Source organism: Phyllobates terribilis, unplaced genomic scaffold (genome assembly GCF_046119375.1).
Source record: "Phyllobates terribilis strain yellow unplaced genomic scaffold, ASM4611937v1 Scaffold_5__5_contigs__length_657084704, whole genome shotgun sequence".
Classification (NCBI taxonomy): Eukaryota; Metazoa; Chordata; class Amphibia; order Anura; family Dendrobatidae; genus Phyllobates; species Phyllobates terribilis.
Window position 1 is genome coordinate 126053327 of NW_027362765.1, and position 22949 is coordinate 126076275.

At 40.8% G+C, this 22949-nt stretch overlaps 1 protein-coding gene across 5 annotated transcripts in view; it reads left to right on the plus strand.

Moving 5' to 3' along the window:
- Positions 1 to 22949, plus strand: part of DIDO1 (death inducer-obliterator 1) — a 61850-nt gene that overhangs the window by 33619 nt on the left and 5282 nt on the right. For all 5 annotated transcript variants that reach the window (XM_073682954.1, XM_073682953.1, XM_073682956.1 and 2 more), the window contains 9 exons: positions 16637 to 17147; positions 18947 to 19106; positions 19222 to 19338; positions 19506 to 19604; positions 19859 to 19991; positions 20106 to 20589; positions 21886 to 22039; positions 22137 to 22226; positions 22348 to 22543. In XM_073682954.1, the coding sequence (XP_073539055.1) occupies positions 16637 to 17147; positions 18947 to 19106; positions 19222 to 19338; positions 19506 to 19604; positions 19859 to 19991; positions 20106 to 20589; positions 21886 to 22039; positions 22137 to 22226; positions 22348 to 22543 (1944 nt within the window). The remainder of the gene's footprint in view (positions 1 to 16636; positions 17148 to 18946; positions 19107 to 19221; positions 19339 to 19505; positions 19605 to 19858; positions 19992 to 20105; positions 20590 to 21885; positions 22040 to 22136; positions 22227 to 22347; positions 22544 to 22949) is intronic.

Below are 22949 nucleotides of genomic sequence, written 5' to 3' on the forward strand. Positions count from 1 at the left end.
TAACATTAACCTATTTCCATTCTCTTTGAGAAGTGATAAAAAGGGGTTTTATGAAATTGAAAGATTGCAGGATTAAAATTACATCTTCAGCTTGCACTTAGGAGGAGTTGCAAGCTTCCTAGGGTCAGTTACATGATCTCGAAAAGGGATCTGTTATCAAAAGGTTTTTTCCTACTGGCCAACTGATGTCTTAAAGGGAACCTGCCAGCTAGAAAAAAAAATCAAACTATTTACCTGCAGATATATTGGTAATCTGCAGTTAAACAGCTTTCTAAACATACTCTGCTGTGTAACTGGAAGTGCGGCAACAGAGAGAAATGAAAGATAAACTTATATTTTCACTGCAGCTGCTGCTTCCAGTCATGTGTGTGTGGCACAGGTCAGTGGACAGTCATCACTCACTGTAAGTGCGCTGGCTGTAATCACTCCCCCTGCAGGGAGGGTGACTGCAGCACATTCACTGTATAGTGAGCATCCACTGCATACTGCCCTGTGCCACCCTGATGACTGCAGGTGCTGGCTGCAATGAGAATATAACTTCATCTTTTCACTCTAGCTGCACTTCTAGTAAGACAGCTGAACACGTTAAAAACACTTTTCTCCTTCAGATTACAACCACGTCTGCAGGTAAATAGTGTTTATTTTTTATTAAGATCACAGGTTCAGTTTAATAATTGCTGCCCTAAGCATTGTACAGAAAACATTCCCAGTCTAAAATACTGCTTCCAAAACCTTATGTGCTGGGACATCACCAGGCTACGTTGATGTTTAGGCTACGTTGATGTTTAGGCCTCGCCATCTGGAAGTTCCCGAGCAAATTTGCCTCCTCAACCTGATATGAGAAAAAAAGTACAACACAAGCCAATTCTGTTGATAAACTGGAGATTGCAACCAGAGAAGTACTGCAGAATATGATCACGTCTACAAAATCTGCTTCCCTCGCCTCCGCTGTTTTCCGTCCTCATCTAGGGAAGATGCCTCATTGACCGAGAAAAGTATCACAGAGAAACTGATACAAAGCATCAAAGGGATGTTCCTAATACAGGCAAATCCACAGAATCTCATCATAAATGTCTGATAGTGCAGCTCTCACCTATGAGACCTGCACATATGCCCTCAGTCCATCTAGGTGGAGAATCAACGGAGAAGTGGTCATGCGTGTGAAGCTCTGCTAGGCTGTTTCCCAAATAAGTGAAAGTTGTGTGGCTACCTCTCCATTTCTCTGTACATGCAGGTCCCAGAAGCCCACATTTTATCCATTTATGGCATAAATGTCCCAAAATGCAGATTCACATGTTTTCCCACACAACATTTATCTTTTCGGTGATAAATGTTAGACGCGTCTTCTGATCGTTGAGATTCCCGCTATGAGAAGTCATCCCTATGTCTTCTCCATGTAAACATTCAAGTTAGTGTGATTGTCTGCCTCTTGCATAGTTATGGGCATGCTCGGCTAAAGATCCTTGCATTTCCTCACCATTGCTGTTCTAATAGCGCAGGACAGGAGCCCTGCACTGGATCAGTCCCCAGCAGTCTGGCTTCGGTATCTACACCTGTCTATGACCTACACTACTCCAGTACAAGTCTATGTGGCTTTTCTGACTTTATGTCCCCAGTGGTTAGTTTATATGCACCACGTAGCCTGTTTGGCCAGTAACTGTAATGACTAAATACAGGTATTACAGTAGAACAAATGTGCGGATAAAATTTAACTGGACCTCCAAAGTCATGCCAAAGGCTTTCAATGGTGAGTGTCTTTAGTGTCTGTGCCCCTTTGCTGTATGACTTGAAGCCTTGTTGTGGACTGGAATACAAGATATATTTTAGTGCAGCCTTATGAGAAGCTAATATTCCATTTTAGCAGTCTGACTACCACTAATAACAAGGTGTAAGCTAATTTGCCATAAAAACACTTTGCAAATCAGATTCATTGTAAAGTTAACAGCAAATCTGCAACGAAGAAAGTGAGGAGTTAAGTAGACTCTGCCTAACAGTCTGCTCTTGAAGACCTTTTTCTTTGAAAGCTGCAGACTGTACTCATCTGGAAATTTATAAGCGTTCCGGAACATGGATTCTAAAACTGTAATCGTTCAGTAATGCTGAAGACTACAGGAGACACTAAAAGGGATCTCTCTGGGCAGCATTCTTGTTTTAGTGCTGCACTACATAGTAATGGTTACACAATTTTTAAGTAATAACAATAAAAGCTTTGATTCTACATTTACCATAGAAGTATGACAACAGTGGCATCGAGCAGATGGGGGTCGTCCTCCTATGAACACATTCGTGGCCAAGTCAAAAGGATCTTAAAAGCCAAAGCAGTATTTAAATAGTTTATATGTAAACCTTTGTGGAGAAAAGTGTTAGGAATAGATATCTCTCAAAAAAACCTTGCCACAGCAATGCTGATGACTTACAGTGTATTGTGAAAGTATTCGGCCCACTTGAACTTTTCTACCTTATGCCACATTTCTGGCTTCAAATATAAAATTCTAGTTTTTTGGGGGAAGAATCAACAACAAGTGGGACACAATCGTGAAGTGGAACGAAATTTACTGGATATTTTAAACTTTTTTTTAACAAATTAAAAACTGAGAAGTGAGCCGTGCAATATTACTTGGCCCCCTTGAGTTAATACTTTGTAGCGCCACCTTTTGCTGCGATTACAGCTGCAAGTTGCTTGGGGTATGTATCTCAGTTTTCCACATCGAGAGGCTGAAATTCTTGCCCATTCTAACTTGCAAAACAGCTCGAGCTCATCGAGGTTGGATAGAGGGCGTTTGTGAACAGCAGTTTTCAGCTCTTTCCACAGATTCTTGATTGGATTCAGGTCTGGACTTTGACTTGGCCATTCTAACACCTGGATACGTTTATTTTTGAACCATTCTATTGTAGATTTTGCTTTGTTTGGGATCATTGTCTTGTTGGAAGATTAATCTCCGTCCCAGTCTCAGGTCTTTTGCAGACTCCCAACAGGTTTTCTTCCAGAATGGTCCTGTATTTGGCTCCGTCCATCTTCCCATCAATTTTAACCATCTTCCCTGTCCCTGCTGAAGAAAAGCAGGCCCAAACCATGATGCTGCCACCACCATGTTTGACAGTGGGGTTGGTGTTTTGAGGGTGATGAGCTGTGTTGCTTTTACACCAAACATAGTTTTGCATTGTGGCCAAAAAGTTAGATTTTGGTTTCATCTGACCAGAGCACCTTATTCCACAAGTTTGGTGTGTCTCCCAGGTGGCTTGTGGCAAACTTCAAACGAGACTTTTTATGGATATCTTTGAGAAATGGTTTTCTTCTTGCCACTCTTCCATAAAGCTCAGATTTGTGCAGTGTACGACTGATTGTTGTCCTATGGACAGACTCCCACCTCAACTGTAGATCTCTGCAGTTCATCCAGAGTGATCATGGGCCTTTTGGCTGCATCTCTGATCAGTCTTCTCCTTGTTCGAGATGAAAGTTTAGAGGGACGGCCGGGTCTTGGTAGATTTGCAGTGGTCTGATACTCCTTCAATTTCAATATGATCGCTTGCACAGTGCTCCTTGAGATGTTTAAAACTTGGGAAATCTTTTTGTATCCAAATCCGGCTTTAAACTTTGCCACAACAGTATCTCGGACCTGCCTGGTGTGTTCCTTGGTCTTCATGATGCTCTCCGCACTTGAAACAGAACCCTTAGGCTGTGTGCCCACTATGCATTTTTCAAGCGTTTTTTGCTGCGGAATTTCTGCAGCGAAAACGCTTGGTAATCCGTGCCCCATGATCCCCAATGAAAATCTGCATGTTCTGTGCCCATGCTGCGGAATTTTCCGCAGATTTTCCTTGCGGAAAAATCCGCAGCATGTCCATTATTTGTGCGTTTCTGCATGTGGATTTGAGGTCCCAATGCATTTGAAAAACGCAAGTCAAATCCGCATTTAAAAACGCGTGTAAAATCCGCAAGCTTTTTTGACTGCCAAGAACATGGAGAAACGCTGCAGAAATTTTCTGCTTCATTTCTGTATCGTGGGCACATAGTCTGAGACTATCACAGAGCAGGTGCATTTATACGGAGACTTGATTACACACAGGTGGATTCTATTTATCATTACCAGTCATTTAGGACAACATTGGATCATTCAGAGATCCTCGCTGAACTTCTGGAGTCAGTTTGCTGCACTGAAAATAAAGGGGCCACATAATATTGCACGTCCCACTTTTCATTTTTTAATTTTTTTTAAAAGTTTAAAATATCCAATAAATTTCGTTCCACTACACGATTGTGTCCCACTTGTTGATTCTTCCCCCCAAAAATTAGAATTTTATATCTTTGTGTTTGAAGCCAGAAATGTGGCAAAAGGTAGAAAAGTTCAAGGGGGCCAAATACTTTCACAATGCACTGTAAATGCCTGCTCCGGGAAAGTGCGTACTATGCTGTAAAGATATCACACATCGATTCTGATATCAAGAAAATATCCTTAGTCCTTAAAGATTTTTTTTTTGCTTTTACATAGTTATGCATCATTTTTTAGTTTTAGTTGCAAAGGCATGTGTAAAGTACATAATATACATGATTTATTCCTATATGCCTTTGCATACTGCCCTTCAGGAGAATGCTTCAAATTTATAAAAAAAAATTAAAAGGTAAAGGACCGCTATAAAGCACTAATTTCATAACCGTAGTAAAGAAGCTTTCATATTGTCTGACTGAGGCTACATTTTGGTGGAGCATGCAATTGATTTTCTGCTGCATTTTAGAGTGCCCATTTTAGAGTGCTCAGCGTAAATTGACGGACTATGGCTTTCAGATCCTTAGTATGTTAATTTATGCAGCTGCTAGTTCAAATTTTACTCTGACAGGTGAAATGCATGGCTCCCCTGCACATTCTTCACCATGAAATCCACAGCAGTAAATACCACTGCTGGAGGTCCACAGTAAGTATTTTTTGTGGAAAAACCTTTTTCCACCAGCCCCTATGACATCTTAATTCTCCACTGTAGCCATGAAGAGGAGACTTAACACGTGGCTGCCAGATGCCCTTTATACAACTTTATACAAATGTTTCATACTTTAGCTTAATATGGAGAAACACTGTAATTTCAGAAAACATTTAAAATTTGTAACATGCCAATGAGTGTCTGTGGTGAGTGTCTGGTAGTTTGGGGTATTGCTTCTGCAACTGATTCGAAAGCATTCAGTCTTCAGTGTCTGAAGAGAGCAGTGCTCAGCTGAGGGCTGCTTGCCTCATTTTACCATTTCTTCATTTCAGCGATTCTCGGCACCTGGACCCCCACAGATCAATATTTTAAGTTTCCTTATGACACCTGATTTGACATTCATTCTAAACAATTTAAATTGAAGTTTCCCTGAGGCTAGAATCATACATTGTACTCCCTATTGAATGCATAGCATGAAGACCAGGTGATTATTCCCCCCACCCCCCCTCTCCCAAATAGAGAGCTTAAAGATGTGATAAAGTTCTACAGCTGGTCAACTGCTGTTGCCAATGGAGACGTGGTAGATCCTAAAATAAAAGGTCCGTAGTGCATGGTCCGGCACACAAAATGCCCCTGAATAGTTGAAATAACAGACAATTTAATTATCCTTGGCCTCTTCAGTTTATATAGTAGCCGGGAAACTGCCTTGATGGAACCGCTTCACCTGTTCTTTAATCCAGTTACTTTGGCATTTACAAAGAGAAGAAAGTCATCAAGAAATGTAATGTCCAAACGCTAAATTGAAGGCAAACATTGAATGAGTGCCTTGGCCCCTAACATTGTAGAAACTATTTCTTCACCCATGACCAATTTATCTTTATCACGTTCTTGTGCTGGGTTGTTTTACTTGCTCTATGAAAAGGATTTCAAATGAACACTTGAATGGGTATTCTCAGACTTGAAATTGAATGGAAATTGAAAACAAATGCGCATGCTCAACATCTGCTTCATTCATTGTTAGACTACCAACAATGCAAATAAGCCTCTATTCAAGGCTAGGCGCTACACAGCCCTGTTATTTCTAAAACTGGGGCCTTGCATCACATATGTATCCTTTGGATAGAGGGTAATTTTTTATTTTTTTTAAAAAAAATTGGTGTCTAATAGGGGCATGTTTTTGAGGCCCTAGGACCTTTTGTAATTTTTCATTTACAATGTTTAAAGCATGAGCTGTAGAAATGAGTGTTACTGAATAATTGAGTGCGTAATTGACATGCGATGTCTCTTCCCAACGTATCTCTGAATTGCTGATCTGGTGACCCTTTAAGCATCTGGTAAGATTAGAGGTATAATGGCAGAGCTCTGAAGTGGTCGACTAAAGCTCAATGGGACCAGTAAAGCACCGAAGACCTTTCAATAGTGTGTCATCGGGAAGCCATGTCCAAAAAAATAATTTTACGCCAAGTAGCCACAGAAGCCTGCAATCGCAAAGACCTCAATCAAAGTGGTGTTGAGCCAGCGCCGTTAGACTGGTGCAGATCATCACTGAAAGCGTGTGCCTTGCTACAGGCTGAAGAGTGCAAGAACAGTGTCTAAAAGTGCTGTTACAAAAAAGGGGACTTTTTCTGACCTTTAATGATTAGGTCTGAAGTGCCAGTTGAACAAAAAAAAAATCTTCATGCATTGAGCTGTTCAGAAAGTTGGGTTTGTTTTTTTAACCAGCCATGTCCTAGTGTGTCTGGACACTTGTGTTCAGTTTGACAGTCACTTATTTGACTGGTTAATACAAGCCAGGCCAAATGACTAGTATCACATTCTAAGCTTGCTAATGGCAATATTGTCTGAAAGTATGCGAACCCTTAAAGCCATCTAGCAAAATCTATAGCGGTAATGGAGAGTAATTTTTAAGATTTTGAAGTGTAGTCACTGTTCATGTAACTACATACAATTAACGAAATAACGTGCCTTCAATTATTTTGAATGAAAGTTTTTAATCACTTTAATTACCTTCTGATGCTATAGTTTTGACTCAAACTATGCACGGTGCTGTAACAAAATGTGAAGTTTCCAAATAAGTGACACTATTTAAGGATGAACAGAATTGTGCTTGAATAGGGCAATTTGTTTCAAACATACACTACTGTTCAAAAGTTTGGGGTCATTTAGAAATTTCATTATTTTTGAAAGAAAAGCACATTTTTTTTCAATGAGGCCAACATTAAATTAATCAGAAATACACTCTATACATTGTTAATGTGGTAAATGACTATTCTAGCTGCAAACGTCTTGTTTTTATTGCAATATCTACATAGGTGTATAGAGGCCCATTTCCGACAACCACCACTCCATTAATGGTACATTGTGTTTGCGAACTGTGTAAGAAGGCTAATGGATGTTTAGAAAGCCCTTGCACAAATGTTAGCCCAGCTGAAAACGGTTTGGCTGATTTGAGCTAGTTGAGAATCTGGAGCATTACATTTGTTTGTTCTATGAAACTCTCAAAATGGCCAGAAAAAGAACTTTCATGTGAAACTCGACAGTTTATTCTTGTTCTTGGGAATGAAGGCTATTCCATGCGAGAAATTGCCAAGAAACTGAAGATTTCCTACAACTGTGTGTACTACTCCCTTCAGAGGAGAGCACAAACAGGCTCTAACCAGAATAGAAAGAGAAGTGGGAGGCCCCGCTGCACAACTGAGCAACAAGACAAGTACATTAGTCTCTAGTTTGAGAAATCGATGCCTCACAGCTCAACTGGCAGCTTCATTAAATAGTACACGCAAAACGCCAGTGTCAACGTCTACAGTGAAGAGGCGACTCCAGGATGCTGGCCTTCGTGGCAAAGAAAAGCCATATCTGAGACATTAGACAGAGGAAGATTGGAAAAAAGTTTTATGGACACACGAATCAAAGTTTGAGGTGTTCGGATCACACATAAGAACATTTGTGAGATGCAGAACAACTGAATAGATGCTGGAAGAATGCCTGACGCCATCTGTCAAGCATGGTGGAGGTAATGTGATGGTCTGGGGCTGCTTTGGTGCTGGTAAAGTTGGAGAGTTGTACAAGGTAAATGGGATTTTGAATAAGGAAGACTATCACTCCATTTTGCAATGCCATGCCATACCCTGTGGACAGCGCTTGATTGGAGCTAATTTCATCCTACAACAGGACAATGACCCAAAGCACACCTCCAAATTATGCATGAACTATTTAGGGAAGAAGCAGGCAGCTGGTATTCTATCTAATGCAGTGGCCAGCGCAGTCACCAGATCTCAACCCCATTGAGCTGTTGTGGGAGCAGCTTGACCATATGGTACGCAAAAAGTGCCCATCAAGCCAATCCAACTTGTGGGAGGGGCTTCAGGAAGCATGGGGTGAAATTTCTCAAGATTACCTCAGCAAATTAACAGCAAGAATGCCAAAGGTCTGCAATGCTGGAATTGCTGCAAAGGGAGCATTTGTTGACGAAAGCAGAGTTTGAAGGAGAAAATTATTCTTTCAAATAAAAATCATTATTTCTAACCTTGTTTTCTATGCATTTTGCAACTCATTTAATAAATAAAAATGAGTTTTCATGGAAAACACAAAATTGTCTGGGTGACCCCAAACTTTTGAATGGTAGTGTACTTAACTGAAGAAAGGATGCCACAAGATGGTCAACCTTAACTAGTACCCAAAAAAATCAAATCCCCTATCAATAAGTTGAACGATAACTTGCTGATAGGAGTCTGACCACATGGACTCCCAGCGATCTCAAGATTGAGAATTTGGAACTTTGAGAATGGGGTTCTGCAGCCCATCCTACATGGATTGAAAGTGCCCATGCTCAGCCTTTCATTGTCCACAGGACTATTGAGTACAGCAGTCCCACAAACAAAGAATGGAACAGAAATCACGCATGCGCGCGCCTCCATTCAGGGCAGGTCTACACAGGCCCAGTTTTGGGGTGCCGGAGCCAAGATCTTGATGGCTAGGTGTTCGAGAGGTTTGACCCCAAGTGCTCAGCTACCTAAGGCTGTGTGCCTACGATCCGGAGCCGCTGCGGACTTGTGCAGCATCAAAGCTGCAGCGGCCAGATGTTAAAGCATAATGGATGGGATTTGTAAATTTCTTTTGCGGGTCCGCATGCTGGCTTTCCCTATAGACCTATCCTCTAAGAACAAAGTCCGCAGGTGAAAAGAAAGAAAAAAAAAAAAAAAGGCGCCGCTCATTTGCATATCCGCCGACTGCTCTTCTGCAGGGCACATACCCTTATTCTAAGAAACTGGTATAGCTTGATTATTTTTACCCCATTAATGAACATGTACATTGTTTCTTTTTGAGATGGCTGTTCTCTTGAAATTCATGCCATTAGAAGTGAGAGCAAGCCATATTATATATATATATATATATATATATATATATATATATATATATATATATATATATATATATATATATATATATATATATATATATATATATATATATCTCAAGAATTAAAATGGAGAAGTCATGGCATTTGCATAATGGACATAAAGGAAGCACATCCACCAAATAGCTATACACTGTAAATGCAGGGTGATTGCAATTCTTCATTGTTACACAACTGTGTACCAAAGAATGGTATATTGGCCAACAACACACCGACTATAACTACCAGTTATGAATTAAAAGCTTGACCGGTCACAGCAGGCAGTTAATGTTGGTGGCAAAAGCTTTTGACCTCATGATATTAACCTCAACCTTCAAATTTATTTTTTGTTGGTAGGCTTTGTATCTACCGATTAAACCATAGCATTATATCTGCTGGCCTTATTTTGTGATATAGCAGCAGGCTATGGTGCATTTTATCAGAAACCGCTTTAACTTCTTTGAACTTCTCTAGCTCTTAGTTGCAGTCTGACTTGATGGATTAGCTTTTGGTCCCCTTACAAATTGATGACCACCCATGGACACTCTTTGCAGGATCATTGGTCTTCCTTTCTCTGACCACTTGCATACCGGAAATGCACCACAAGACCCTGCTTTTCTTTTTAAGTTGCTCTGAGACCGTTTTTAACCTAAAACAAATGTCAGTCACTCGGATCCAAACACTTGCACTTTCTTCTTGCTTTTGACACTCTCCAGTGGATTGAGTGTCATGGCTGATCAGTATATATTTCCAGTAGAAGACTAGTTAAATGCTTCTGATAGTTTGAGAAAGTGTGCCTAATTGCGCTGTAGCTGTAACACTGTAATGTGTGAAATGGTTTACAGCTTATTGCCAAGTTACCGGCCACTTCAGAGATGGCCTATTTCTTAGGCAAGAGGGCTCTCTTGCAAGCTATTTCTATGAAAGCTCTGCTGTGGAGCTAATTAAAATCTGCAAGCTTCAGTGTTCCTTTGCTGCCACGATGCTGCAGAGGCAGAGATACTCTGCTAGTAGCATCAGAGAATGCCCAGTTCAGGCCAGTGGCTCAGCCAATCCAAACGGTCAATCAGGAACATATCACCCCTTTCCCAACTGTAGTAGGCGTGAGGATGGGGAGCGAAGTGTTCCTTAAGGCTGTGAGACGACCCCTTTTTAATGTTGTTGGTTACATTTAAGTGGATGGACATGTCTCCAGAAAGCCTAAACCCAAAGATCAGACGGGCGCTGTTAAAGGGAATCTGTCAACAGGTTGTTGCTATGTAATTGTAAAACAGCAGTAAATCGAGGCTGAAACACAGAATTCAGGGATGTGTCACTAGTCAAAGTGCATACTGTTTACTGTGAAGAATTTATCACTAGGAGATTAACATTACTTTAATACATTAGTGTGGCAATGCCCCCTTCCACTGTGATAAGCACCTAATTGTCTATGGACATTGTATATACAGAGCCTGGTGTGGGCGGGGTTAGCTTTCTCAGCTCTGCTTCATTCTAAATATAATTTTGATTGTGTGAGAACTGCTGCACACAGTAATCTAAGTGATACATCGTTGGATTCAGCTTCTGTTTGCCTACATTACGTTGCTCTCAGATGAGGTAGCAAAAACCTTACAAATTCCCTTTTAACAAATTAGCTGGATGAAGATGTGGGTATATAATACATCATCCATACAAGCCTCTTGTCTTGAGAGAAGATGTGAGCGTGATCCTCTGGGACACCTTTTTTATTAAAGCAAAGAACAGTGTTCAAGGAAAAGTAGAGTCGTCTTGAAGATAACCCATTCAAAAGAGCTTTCATCCACTGTCCTATGGAATAAAATGCCATAATTGGTAATTTATTTATTTTTTAAAGGAAATCTGTCAGATCGATCCCTCACCCTCAAACTGTTTTGTATGGTCTTGATGCTCTCTAAAATATCATCCATACATTTACTGATGCAATCTGTGGCTCCCTGATTAAAAAGATGACATTTTATTGCATATGCTAATATATCTTATGTGCTCTGGGTGTGACCAGTACACTTCCCAAGCCTCTGTTTCCCTGAAAGTCACTGACTCAGAACATCCAGAGATGTTGATAAGGAGAGGAATTGTATATAGCTAAGACAAAGTGTAAATAGGGTGACAAAGTGGATTGGAGGGGGTGCAAAACTGTTTCAGTGGAGGCCACTGGGTTTGAAATAATGAGGACATCGAAAGTATTTTGATTTGAAAAATGAGCAAATCCGAGAAATGTTTGAGTTAAAGGCAGCAGGAGGTGAGGAAGGCTTGAATTTGTGGTTTCAAAGACCTAGATCAATCAAAGATTAGGCAGTGGACTTGAGAATGGGAAAGGGGTGATATCAACTGTAATGGTAGTACTGTTGTGTTTTGAGTAATGTATTGGGGAAAAGATGATTAATTCAGTTTTCTCTCTAACTTGAATTTTAGAAAGCAAGAAAGGGAGGACAAAATGACATGCTGAAATTCTGGATAGCAGAAAATGGTAACATTTGGGTTACAGGCAAATTTTAATAGGCAACAATGTGGTTCTGAAACCCATGATTCAATGATCTGTTGCCAGGAAAAGTTTTGAGGGACTCACACATAAGGGGCAAGTTGAGACATTACATTTTTGGTTGGGAAGGTAGGAAATCCATGAGACACCAGAAGATTAGTTTTTAACATGGAGAGGTCAACTACGTTAGGACAGTTTTCTAAGGCGGAGAATGGAGGGATTGGCAGGTAGCAGATCATTACTTTTTCGTAGAGGGGCCAGATTGTAGCTGGTTAAAAAGTGAGTTGAATGGGAGGTAGTGCAGTGTTTTAAGATCAACCTCAGTAGTGAGATAGCTGATCAAGGAAAACTGAATAAAAGTGGCTTCTTGAAAGGAATAAATCAGAATATTCGCTATTTAAATCAGGTTTTATGTTTTAAATTTTACTTTGTCAAAAGACTTTAAAAAAAAAATTTCATGTCACAATCTGCATCTTTTCTCCAAAGGCCATAACTTTATTATTTTTCTATCATTTTAGCTGTATGAAGACTTTTTTTTTTTTTTCAGGATGAGTTGTAGTTTTGAAATACACCATCAATTTAATTTTACCATATAATGTACTGAAAAAACAAGTGAAAAAAATCCAAGTGAGATGAAACAGTGAAAATATAATTTTGCCATTTTGTTTTTTGGGGCTTTGTTTTTACAGTATTCATTGTATGGTACAAATGACCTTGCAGCATGAATCTATAGGTCAGTGATGATGGCGATTAAAGAAAAAACAAAAACAGTTTTGCTGAGTGCCATTTTTCGAGTCCCATAATTTATTATTTTATTTTTTTTTTTTTTTATGGCTAGTTGACGGTTTGATACAAATTTTATAGCTTTCTTTTTTTTTTGTTTAGTAAGGGATAGTAACTGATTTTTATGGATCAGACTTTTACAAATGCGATGATACCAAATGTTTATTTTTTAAGTTTCTTTATTTTTCATGGGGTAAAAAATGATTTAAAGGGAATCTGTCACTTCCTGGGACTAATCTGACCTACTAATATAGGCATAGAGGTGATAGAAATGTAAATCTATACCTACCTGTATGCCTCATATTAGAGGTCTTGTGGCTGTGAAATGTCTTTTTATTCCTACAAGTTTCTGATGTGTTCCCGTCCCGGGGGCCCCCATAAATCCCCGCCTCCTGTGTGAATTATAATGTCGTCCCCCCCTTCCCTGCACTTCAAAGTGCCCTGTGACGTGCAGGTGCGCCGCACTTCACTTTTACAGAAGGCGCACTTAACTATGTACTGTGCAGTCATAGTACTGCAGGGATCTTGTGCGCAGGCGTCTGGATTGGGATTTGGCCGCCACACCTGCACGTCAAAGGGCATTTTTACGTGCATTGGAGGGGAGAAACATTATAATTAACACAGGAGGTGGGGATTTCTTGCGGGCCCTGGGACGGGAGAACATCAGAAACTTGTAGGAATAAAAAGCCACAAGACTTCTAATATGAGGCATATTCAGGTATGTAGAAATGTAAATCTATATCTCCTGTATGTCCATATTAGTAGGTCAGATAAGTCCCAGGGAGTAACAGATTCCCTTTAACATTTAACTTTTTTTTTATACTTTTTTGTCCCGAAGTATACGTTTTTAGTCCTTATGGGGACTTGAACCTGCGTTTGTTCAATTGCTTATGCTTCACTCTTCAACATTGAAATTGCAATCCCAAGAAGGAAAAGTCATGGACGTATGGAAATCACAGAATGAATAGACATGTTGCTGATATACAAACTATGAAAAACATGTAAGCAAAATTTTTTCAAAATATTCAGTATTGAGAATGAGCACCACATCCAGAAATCGCCGTACTTGACTTGGCTGCTATCAATGAGGGTATTAATGGTTGTCTGAGGAAAAATCTGCCACACTGAATGCACTTGGATCTTAGAGATTTGCAGACTCCTGTTGACAGCTTCCTTTGCAATCGCCAACTAATGATGCCCCAGATGTGCTCGACAGGAGACCAGAGACTCTGCAGGCAACGGTGGCATATTTAGGCCACGCACGCTGCTCGCTGTACAAAGAGCAATATGCAGCATGGCGTTGTGTCAAAATCGGCTACTTGGACACTTTGGAGAAATGGCCGTACTATTGGTTCCACAACCAAATGAACGTAACGCCAAGCTGATGTACCTGGAATTGAATCTTGAGGGTTCCGGCAACTGTACTTTGCCACCTGACACCATAAATCCAGGAGTAGCACCAGTGTAATATTCCTTCGTGATTTTCTTCATGGCGTTACCAATGTAGTCTTGTCCGATTTGAAGAGTGGCAAGTAGTGATCCATTCTCTACAAGTGAAATTAGACGTCCCATGCCAAGTCTGAGGCATCAAACTGTTAGAGGATGTTTGCACAACATTGGGCTACGAGACAGACCTCCAGCTACAGTTGTCCATTGACCTCACCTAACACTCACAGGCTATCACGGTGCAGAGCAAAACAGTGGATGTTGTAATGGAGGTCTATACTCTTCAGTGATGAGTCACACTTTTATCTTGAATGCAATAGTAGCTGGAGATTGGCTTTGTCGACCATGTGGGCACTGCTATGAAAAGACTTGACAAGAAAATGTGAATGTATTGATCATGCTACTGTGAGCAGCCTGTGTGGCCCATATGTGCTACCATGGCCTGCAGTGTCTCCAGACTTGTCTCTCATCAAGCACATCTGCGAAGCCATTGGTCGGCAAATGCAAAGAGAGCTGCCAGCAGCGGATCTTGATGATTTGCTCAAGTGCATTCAGCGTGGCAGAATATTCCTCAGACAATCATTAATAACTTCACTGACAGCAGCAGCAGCCAAGACTGTAAGTGCAGGAATTTCTGCATGTAGTGCTCACACTTAATATTGAATAAATTGAGATGTTAATGTTTTGTATTCATTTTTTTCATAATTTCAATAACTCCTATCTATCCTGTGCTTTTCATAATTACATGACTTTTCTTAATATCGCAGTTTCAATGATGAGTATATATAATGCAGTACCATAGTTATGCAGTAAATAGTGAAAATCATGGTCTCCTATGAAGCTCAGGCTGACTTGAGTTTTACAGGAATACCAAGACTGCATTGATGGGGACCTTTTGGCAGGCCTCCAGCTGCCACTGTAACCCATTGGTGTCCACCGATTTGTGTTGTGACGGAGCCTTTTTGCGCAAGCATCAGCAACTGCTCCATTGAAATGCTGCTGTTCATTTAAACGTCATTGAAAAATTACCAGCAGCTATCGGAACTCGGGTCCAGATGCTGCTGTCAAACACAGATGCTGGCTATATAATATAGCTGGAATCTACCCCGACTGGAGGGAACTTGGCTCCTGGACCACCTGCACACAAGGTCACTCCTGCAATCACATATATGTACGTGATTTTTAACAGGTAAATGGTGACTCCAATCACAACACGTGCCTGAAAAAAAATCACACTGTTTAGAATAGTCCCAGTGGCCAGCCGTTTTCTGAGAGGGTTTGATGGTTGCATGTTTCGCAGAAGGTAAGACACCTTTTAATATGGTTAATGATAGAAAAAATGGGTTTGAGCTAAGATACACATATTAGTAGTAGTGAGGTGCTTTTTGAAATAGTAGGTTATGGGGGGGGGGGGGGGCTAAAGTTTTAAAATGCACTCCAGCAAGTTTTCTTTTGTTTATAATATTGCAGCATAGGCTATTATTAAATAATAATGTATTACTTTTGTGTATAGCTATTTTAGTTGGTCTGGTTTGTCTGCCATCCTGATATGTTTTTTTTTTTTTTTTTTTTTTTTTTGCTTCCCCCTCGTATATGGTTCCCCTAATACAAACTCTATGTCCTATGATGCCACAGTCTCATCACATTGCTCTTTATCCTATATAATAGTTGACAATGATAGATATGGGACATAGAGCTCCTGTCCCTTGATGTAGCCAGCAGAGTGAATGTATCCTATATGATGTGTGTATATACAGCAGTCTGTGTATCCTTTAGGATGTGCATATACAGCAGTCTGTGTCTCCTATGTCATGTATATGCAGCAGTCTTGGTGTATCCTGTGTGATGTATATACAGCAGACTCTCTTATATAAAGTAGAAAATATATCAGCAAGTTTAAGCGGTCTTAAGGAAAAACTGCCTTTGTATCCCGTAGCAATCAATCACAGCACAGCTTTCATTTTACCAATGCAAGATATAAATGAGACCTGCCCTATGATTGGTTGTTATGGACAGCAAGGTTTTTCTTTTAGTTTCAGAACACTTCACCTAGATCTTTAGCTGTAGGGTAGACATACAGAGGAATAAGGAGCGCTGCCACAAGGGTTTTAATAGATGATGTCATCCTGTAGTTCACAGGAAGCCACATACTGACTTCTTGTCTACACGTTAGTGCATGCGCTGGACTGGTTGTCAGACTGGAGATCATGTGACCCAAATTTCTATAATGAAAAGGGAATATGTATAGATGGAATTGAGTTAGTATTAAACTGAAAATATGGATGGGCGAGTACCGTATGTGCAAAAAGAAATTGTACTGGTGTGTTACTTTAATGCAGCAATTATCCGTGTGCTTATAAAACGCCATGTATGCTTCTACTTCTGACGACACATTATAGTGTATGTAAACTGAACTGCAGATATGATACACCATGTACGTTATGTCTGCAGACCTGTCTTTTTGTGCTATTACCTATATCTTACAGGAAATACCACATTCACTCTTCTTTAATAGCAATCCTTATGCCACATCAACCCAATTGGTCTTCACTTGTTAGTCCTGTTTCTATTGTTAACATTCATTTTCTTTTCACTTTCAGCTACAGAGAAAGTTGAAGAACCAGAAAAGAAATCAGAGACTCCAATCCCTCCTATTAAAAAGCCACCTCCTTCCCCAACATCCCCAGGAATGAAATCAATCTCCGCTCTACCAAGAATTCCAATGATAAAGAAGATATTGTCACCCTTGGTTCCTATCAAACCGTCACCAACACCAGTCGCGACCAGCAGCAGCAACAACCTAAAATCTATCAAACCCAAGCCTAGTCCTGGGCCTAGTCCTAGTTCTTCTGCTGTTAGTAAATTACCCCCAATCCCCAAGAAAACTCAACCATCATCGTCTTCAGGAGCTCCAGTGAAGGCCACGTTAAACCCCTTGCCCAAAAAGCCATCTACTTTTCCCTCCTATGCAGCTTCAACCTCAATTTCCAGCGCAAACTCTGCACCAACATCAAATGTGCCCACCAAGCCAACATCCAGCTCACAACAGGGTCCTAATGTTCAGATACGGCAGAACATTCGGAGGTCGCTGAAGGAGATTCTCTTGAAAAGGTGTGGGAAGAAGCTTTGATGTCTTTACTAGTCTTAGAAATTTGTGAAAACATGTCTGACGTCCAGCTCTAGAGGCAGTGTAAGGCTTAGTGCCCACGATGCAGAAATTTTCCTGAGCATTTCTGCATCTCCTTGGCAGATAAACGCATGCGGTTTTTACATGCGTTTTTGATTCGTATTTGCCATGCGTTTTTCCAATGCATTGTATAGGCAAATACGCATGCAGAAACGCACAAGAATTGGTCATGTCTGTATTTTTTCTGCGAGTAAAATCTGCTCAGAAAAAATCCTGACCATGTGCACAGAACTTGCAGAATGTCATAGGAAGTCACGGGATAAGGTATGCAATGCGTTTCTGGAGCGTTTACGCGCTGCAAATACGCACCAAAAACGCATCGTGGGCACATAGCTTAAGAGCTATTGTGCAGAACACCTTTGACCAAAATAGATTTATGCAGTAAGGATGGGGATAACTAGATTCTGTTAAAAATGACTAGAGAAAACCACTATGTGCACAGATGTTAAGTTTTCTGTGGAAGGTTAGCTATGGCCGCATATCAGTGCAAGTTCTGGACTAGCATTTGGCAGAATTTTTTGTTCCTGGCTTAACAAATACCATTGGTCCCATCCAGTGTCAGTAGTTAAAGGCGAACCTACACTTGTACATTAGGCTAAGGTTAATGTGTTGTGCAGCTAGTGACCTGTATCCAGATCGCTATTGATTATTAGTCACCACACACACCCCATTGACAATCACTAAATGCATATCCTTTAGGTTGTGGAGTAGCCCTTGCCATAGGGTTTGTTTACAAATTGCAAATTCTTTCAACGTCCCTATTAAGCTGATTAAGGCTTGCAGAAATCTAGGCATGACTGACAGAAACAACTCTACTTAGATGTATGGAACACATTTTCATTCATGGATATGACAATTTACCACTAATCTTTTAGATGAAGGATACTACATCTGTCGACCTGTTTTTATCTTTTGTGCAGTCTTATTGGCTTCATTAAAGGGGTTTCCAGGCTTATGATATTGAGTCGACATTATCATATCATGGAGGTCTGACACTACACCACTACTGATCAGTAGATCCTGAGGAGTCTGGATGTAAACAGTGTATGGAGCCAGAACACCACAATCTTTGTACACTGTGTAGTGACCATTCTCAGTTACTGCAGCTCCGCTCCCATTTACTTGAAGAGTAGCAAAGCGCAGCAGCACCTGAGCACGACCCATACACTGTGTACAGGACCATGGTGTTCAGGCTCTGTACATGATTTACATCCAGATTCTACAAATAGCTAATGGTAGAGTGTCTGGCGAACCACGGATGTGTGAATCTGGCCTTACAATACCCGAAATGTGTTAGCAGCCCTATATAGGCTTAAAGAGGTAGTCCAGTGGAAAAAAAAAATGATCGCCTATCCCCAGGAGAATGTCCGAGCGCTGGGATCTTCACCGGTCAGCACAATGGGGAATTTTTATCCTTGACGGGATACGATTTTTTAATCTAATTTACAAAATGCCTGAAAGCTACTCCATTCATTCTTTTTGGGGCAGTCTGAAAAAGGTGAAGGCAGCACTCTGCAGACCCAAAAGGAATTAATAGCCGCGGTCAAGCATGTGCATTCTTCTTTCTAACGGGTTCTACCAATTTGTGCAGGTCAGACCCTCACCGATCAATAAGTTATTACCTATGCAGTGGATAAGTGATAATTTATCCACTAGAGAGCCCCTTTTAATATCGTAACTATACAAAAAATATAAACTTTTTTTTCTTTCCACCTCAACACAGGATGAATGACAGCGATGACTTGGTGATGACCGAGAGTGAAGTTACCAGGATCGCCGTTAACATTGAAAAAGAAATGTTCAACCTCTTTAAGGATACAGATAACCGCTACAAGAGCAAGTACCGACACCTCATGTTTAACCTGAAGGATCCAAAAAATCAGGTACAACCTAAAAAGCCTTTAATACTATCCCTTTAATATATAACTCCTAAGGTGTGGTGCTTTGTGTTTAATATATTACATTTGAGATGTAAACTAGAAATCATCCTATTTTTAGGGACTGTTTCACAGAGTCCTGCGTGAGCAAATCCCATTGCCTAAATTGGTGCGGCTAAAACCTGAAGACCTCATATCAAAGAAGCTTTCTTCCTGGAAAGAAGCTGGACCTAAGGCGGTGCGTTTTTTCATATCACTATTTAGTATGATATTAATACCACAGCCCACCTGATTCTTACGCTTATTTGAAATTCATCTACACTGACGGATGTGTGTGATGATCTGCTAGCCTCCGATATGACCTGTTGTCTAATTGCCTTTTTTTTTTCCCCCTCATTCCATTAGAGTGCAATACTGAAGATCAAGTCTCGAGGGGGAATTAAATCCTCTCCCAGGAACACAGTCGATATGGAGGAATCTCCTCCAATGTCAGATACTGAAACGGTGGGTAATAGATAAAAATGGAATAGATGAGGTCATCGTATCAAAACAATCACTTCTCACATGTCTTCAGCCTATGGCTGTCAGAGGTTTCTATCCATAATCCCTGTTCGGGTTTATAGGCGTACGTGCTGTAATAATCAGTCACTAGCCGCTTTTTGAGGGGTTGTTTTGTCCTTGCACAGACATAATTCAATTTCATCCTTTTTATTTGAGAATTAATTGATCCATTGTGACATGTATTGTGTCCGCTTTAGGAACCACAAGAATCTGCTCGGCCTCCAGAAAAGAGTAGCATGGCTCTGCCAGATGTGTTTACCAGTATGTTAAACGACACAACAAGCCAGCACCGTGCTCATCTTTTTGATCTCAACTGTAAAATATGTACAGGTGAGGAGCTTATATACTATTCTTTTCTTCTCCTGCCCAATAGAAGAACAAAACGATTAGCCAAAGCTAGTCTTCCATGCTTAAGTAGCTTTTTCCCCTTCTCTCTTGCTGCAGGTCAGATGCCTTCTGATGACGAGCCTCCACATAAGCGTCCAAAAACGAATTCATCTGTGTCAAAGAGGATTGAAACAAAACCTGCACCAGAGATTGTAGATGAGCCACCTCCACCCCCTGAGGAAGAACCTGAAAAGCCCATGGATACTACGGCAGATGAGACTGTCCTGGAAACAGCTGCAGCAAAAGTGCCTGTCCCCATTCCTTTCCCTCCACACCCAGAGCCAATCTTACCCACTCCACAACCTCCCTCCAACCCTGTCACCACAGTCACTGTATCTGGTAGAGACCCCAGAAGAGCAATCAGTCGGCCGTCACCTTCTGCCATGTCTGCTGCCTTAAAGGAGAGCCCTAAACCCATTCGAGATGAGGCGCCGCCAGCACTGCCACTACCTCCTACCATCGTCACCGCACCCAAGTCAATTCTGATGAAGCCAACAACATCCGACATCCGATATTTATCATCCTCATCACCAAATGTCAAGTGCGTAGTCCAGAAATTCCTATGGAACATATACAGTGCATGTTGCTGACATTTTTAGTGTACCCCTAGTTAGGCTGGACAACAATGAAGCATTACATACAATATGTAGAACATTGGTTCAAATCTATCATTTTACATTAGGTGTACATAGTGTCACATTAATATATACCACTCTCTACATAAGAAGACATCTCCCGTTGCACAACATCAAAAGATTGATCTTTTTTTCTTCTTTTTTTTAAATGAGAAACCTTCTTCCTGCGCTCCTTTTTGATATATTTTTTTTCCCCATCCTAAAACAACCATGTTGAATGCAGCCTAAGCTATCACTGCTTTCTTCAGGTTTTGAATCCGTCCCATATTTGGCAGCTCCTCCTGTGGTACTACTTCAAGACCAAAATGCTGGCCAGCAGATCCACAGCGATTGCAGACCGCCTAATATGTTTGTCAAATTGAAATCTAACTTTAGGCTGAAATCATATTTCCGCTATGCACGTATGTTATGGTCACAAGACATGAACCCTTGCCTACAAGGCAAGTTCAGCTGATTCACACTATGATGGTGCATGTTAATGTGATCATAAGGTAAATGCATTTGTCTTATGACTCTCTGGATCAAGCCTTACAAAGGGCTTTATTTTTGGCCTGTTGGGAGGGCATTTAAATATATCAAACCAGAAAAAGCCATACATTTCCAAATACAGAGGTGTACCCAATCAAAGGCAAGCAGGGAAACCTTTCATAAAGAGAACACATCCTCAGACAGTATCAAATTCTATGTCTATCCTGCACATCATTCTCGTAAGAAGACCACTGCAATACATATCGCCAAGCCTATGAGAAAATGAGCGAGGCATGAACAAAGTCTCTGTATATTGCCCTATGTGGGTGTTATAACCTACTCCTAGGGTTGTGGTATTGCCCACAACATGGAGAGGATCTGAATCTTCTCACATTGTAGCTCATCAGTCTATAGATGGGTGTAATGCAATGCTTTAGCTATGGTCCAGGAAAAGAGCCCGTTATGCTTAGATTTTGCCTTCACTAGATCTGATGGGAGTAGTAATTTGCAGATATAGAAGATTAGAAGACATAACACAGAGTGATTTGATGATTACTTCGTTTGCACAGAGGCTGCACATCTGTAGGCAGCGGGCAACGCTTTAGATAACATGAACAGATTCAGGGAGTTCTTAATTGCTATGAACCTTGTGCTGGCCCAATCTCATTGGCCTTTAATCATTTGTATCTTTATCACTGCAGCTTGCTGACCTTTTCATGGTTACATCTTTACAGCTTGTCAGATATCCGGTCAAATCAAGATGGAGATACAGCCCTTTTCCTCTCTCGCATGAGTCCGATATGGAAAGGATTCATAAACATGCAGTCGGTGGCCAAGTTTGTTACCAAGGCATTCCCCGTCTCTGGCTCTATCGAGTATTTGAATGAGGTTTGTATTCAGTCTTTTGTCTGTATAAATTGCTATTTTAATAATCCATAGGCTTCAAATATTTGGTATATAATGCTCTCATGTCTGTTTACTTTAGGACTTGCCAGACACCATCCATATAGGTGGTAGAATCTCTCCAAAAACTGTATGGGATTATGTAGGCAAACTGAAGTCCTCTTTGTCAAAGGTAGGCATGGTGACCATCTAATCTGGAAAATCTAATAGTCTGACGTTTATGCGGACCCGCTGATATCTGATTAAAGGAACCCTAGGCATTTGAGCATCAGTATTGTGTTCTCGGTTTTTAGGAACTGTCTTTGATCCGTTTTCACCCTGCCACAGAAGAGGAAGAGGTTGCGTACATCTCCCTTTACTCCTACTTTAGTAGCCGCGGTCGTTTCGGAGTCGTCGCCAACAACAACAGACACATCAAGGACCTTTATCTCATCCCATTAAGTGCAAAGGACCCAATTCCATCAAAACTCTTGCCCTTTGAGGGACCAGGTAAGACGCTTGTGCTTTAAAGAAAAAAACAAAAAACCTTTATTCACATCTTTTAGACAACGGTTGAGGTAAGTATTGATCCTGTGCTGCTCCTATGACCAGAAATGTCCTGCTGTTTTATGTCCCTTGTCTCCTTTTTTTCAAAAGAAATTGTAATAAACGATTTTTGCAAAACGTGGTCATTGTCTGGTTAACTTCAGAAATTTACGTTACATCCACTTGCAGACACAGGCCTATAAATGTTGAAAAGTGTCACGTATACGAGCAGCTAAAGACATTGGTCCTCTAAATAAGCCTCTGTGCAACATTCGACGTTTGAATCTGCTCTTCACTGGCGCCGCTTTGGAAGACCTCGTACTCGATTCATCTGTCCAAAATCAGCCTGTAGAACCTCAAATGGAAAAAC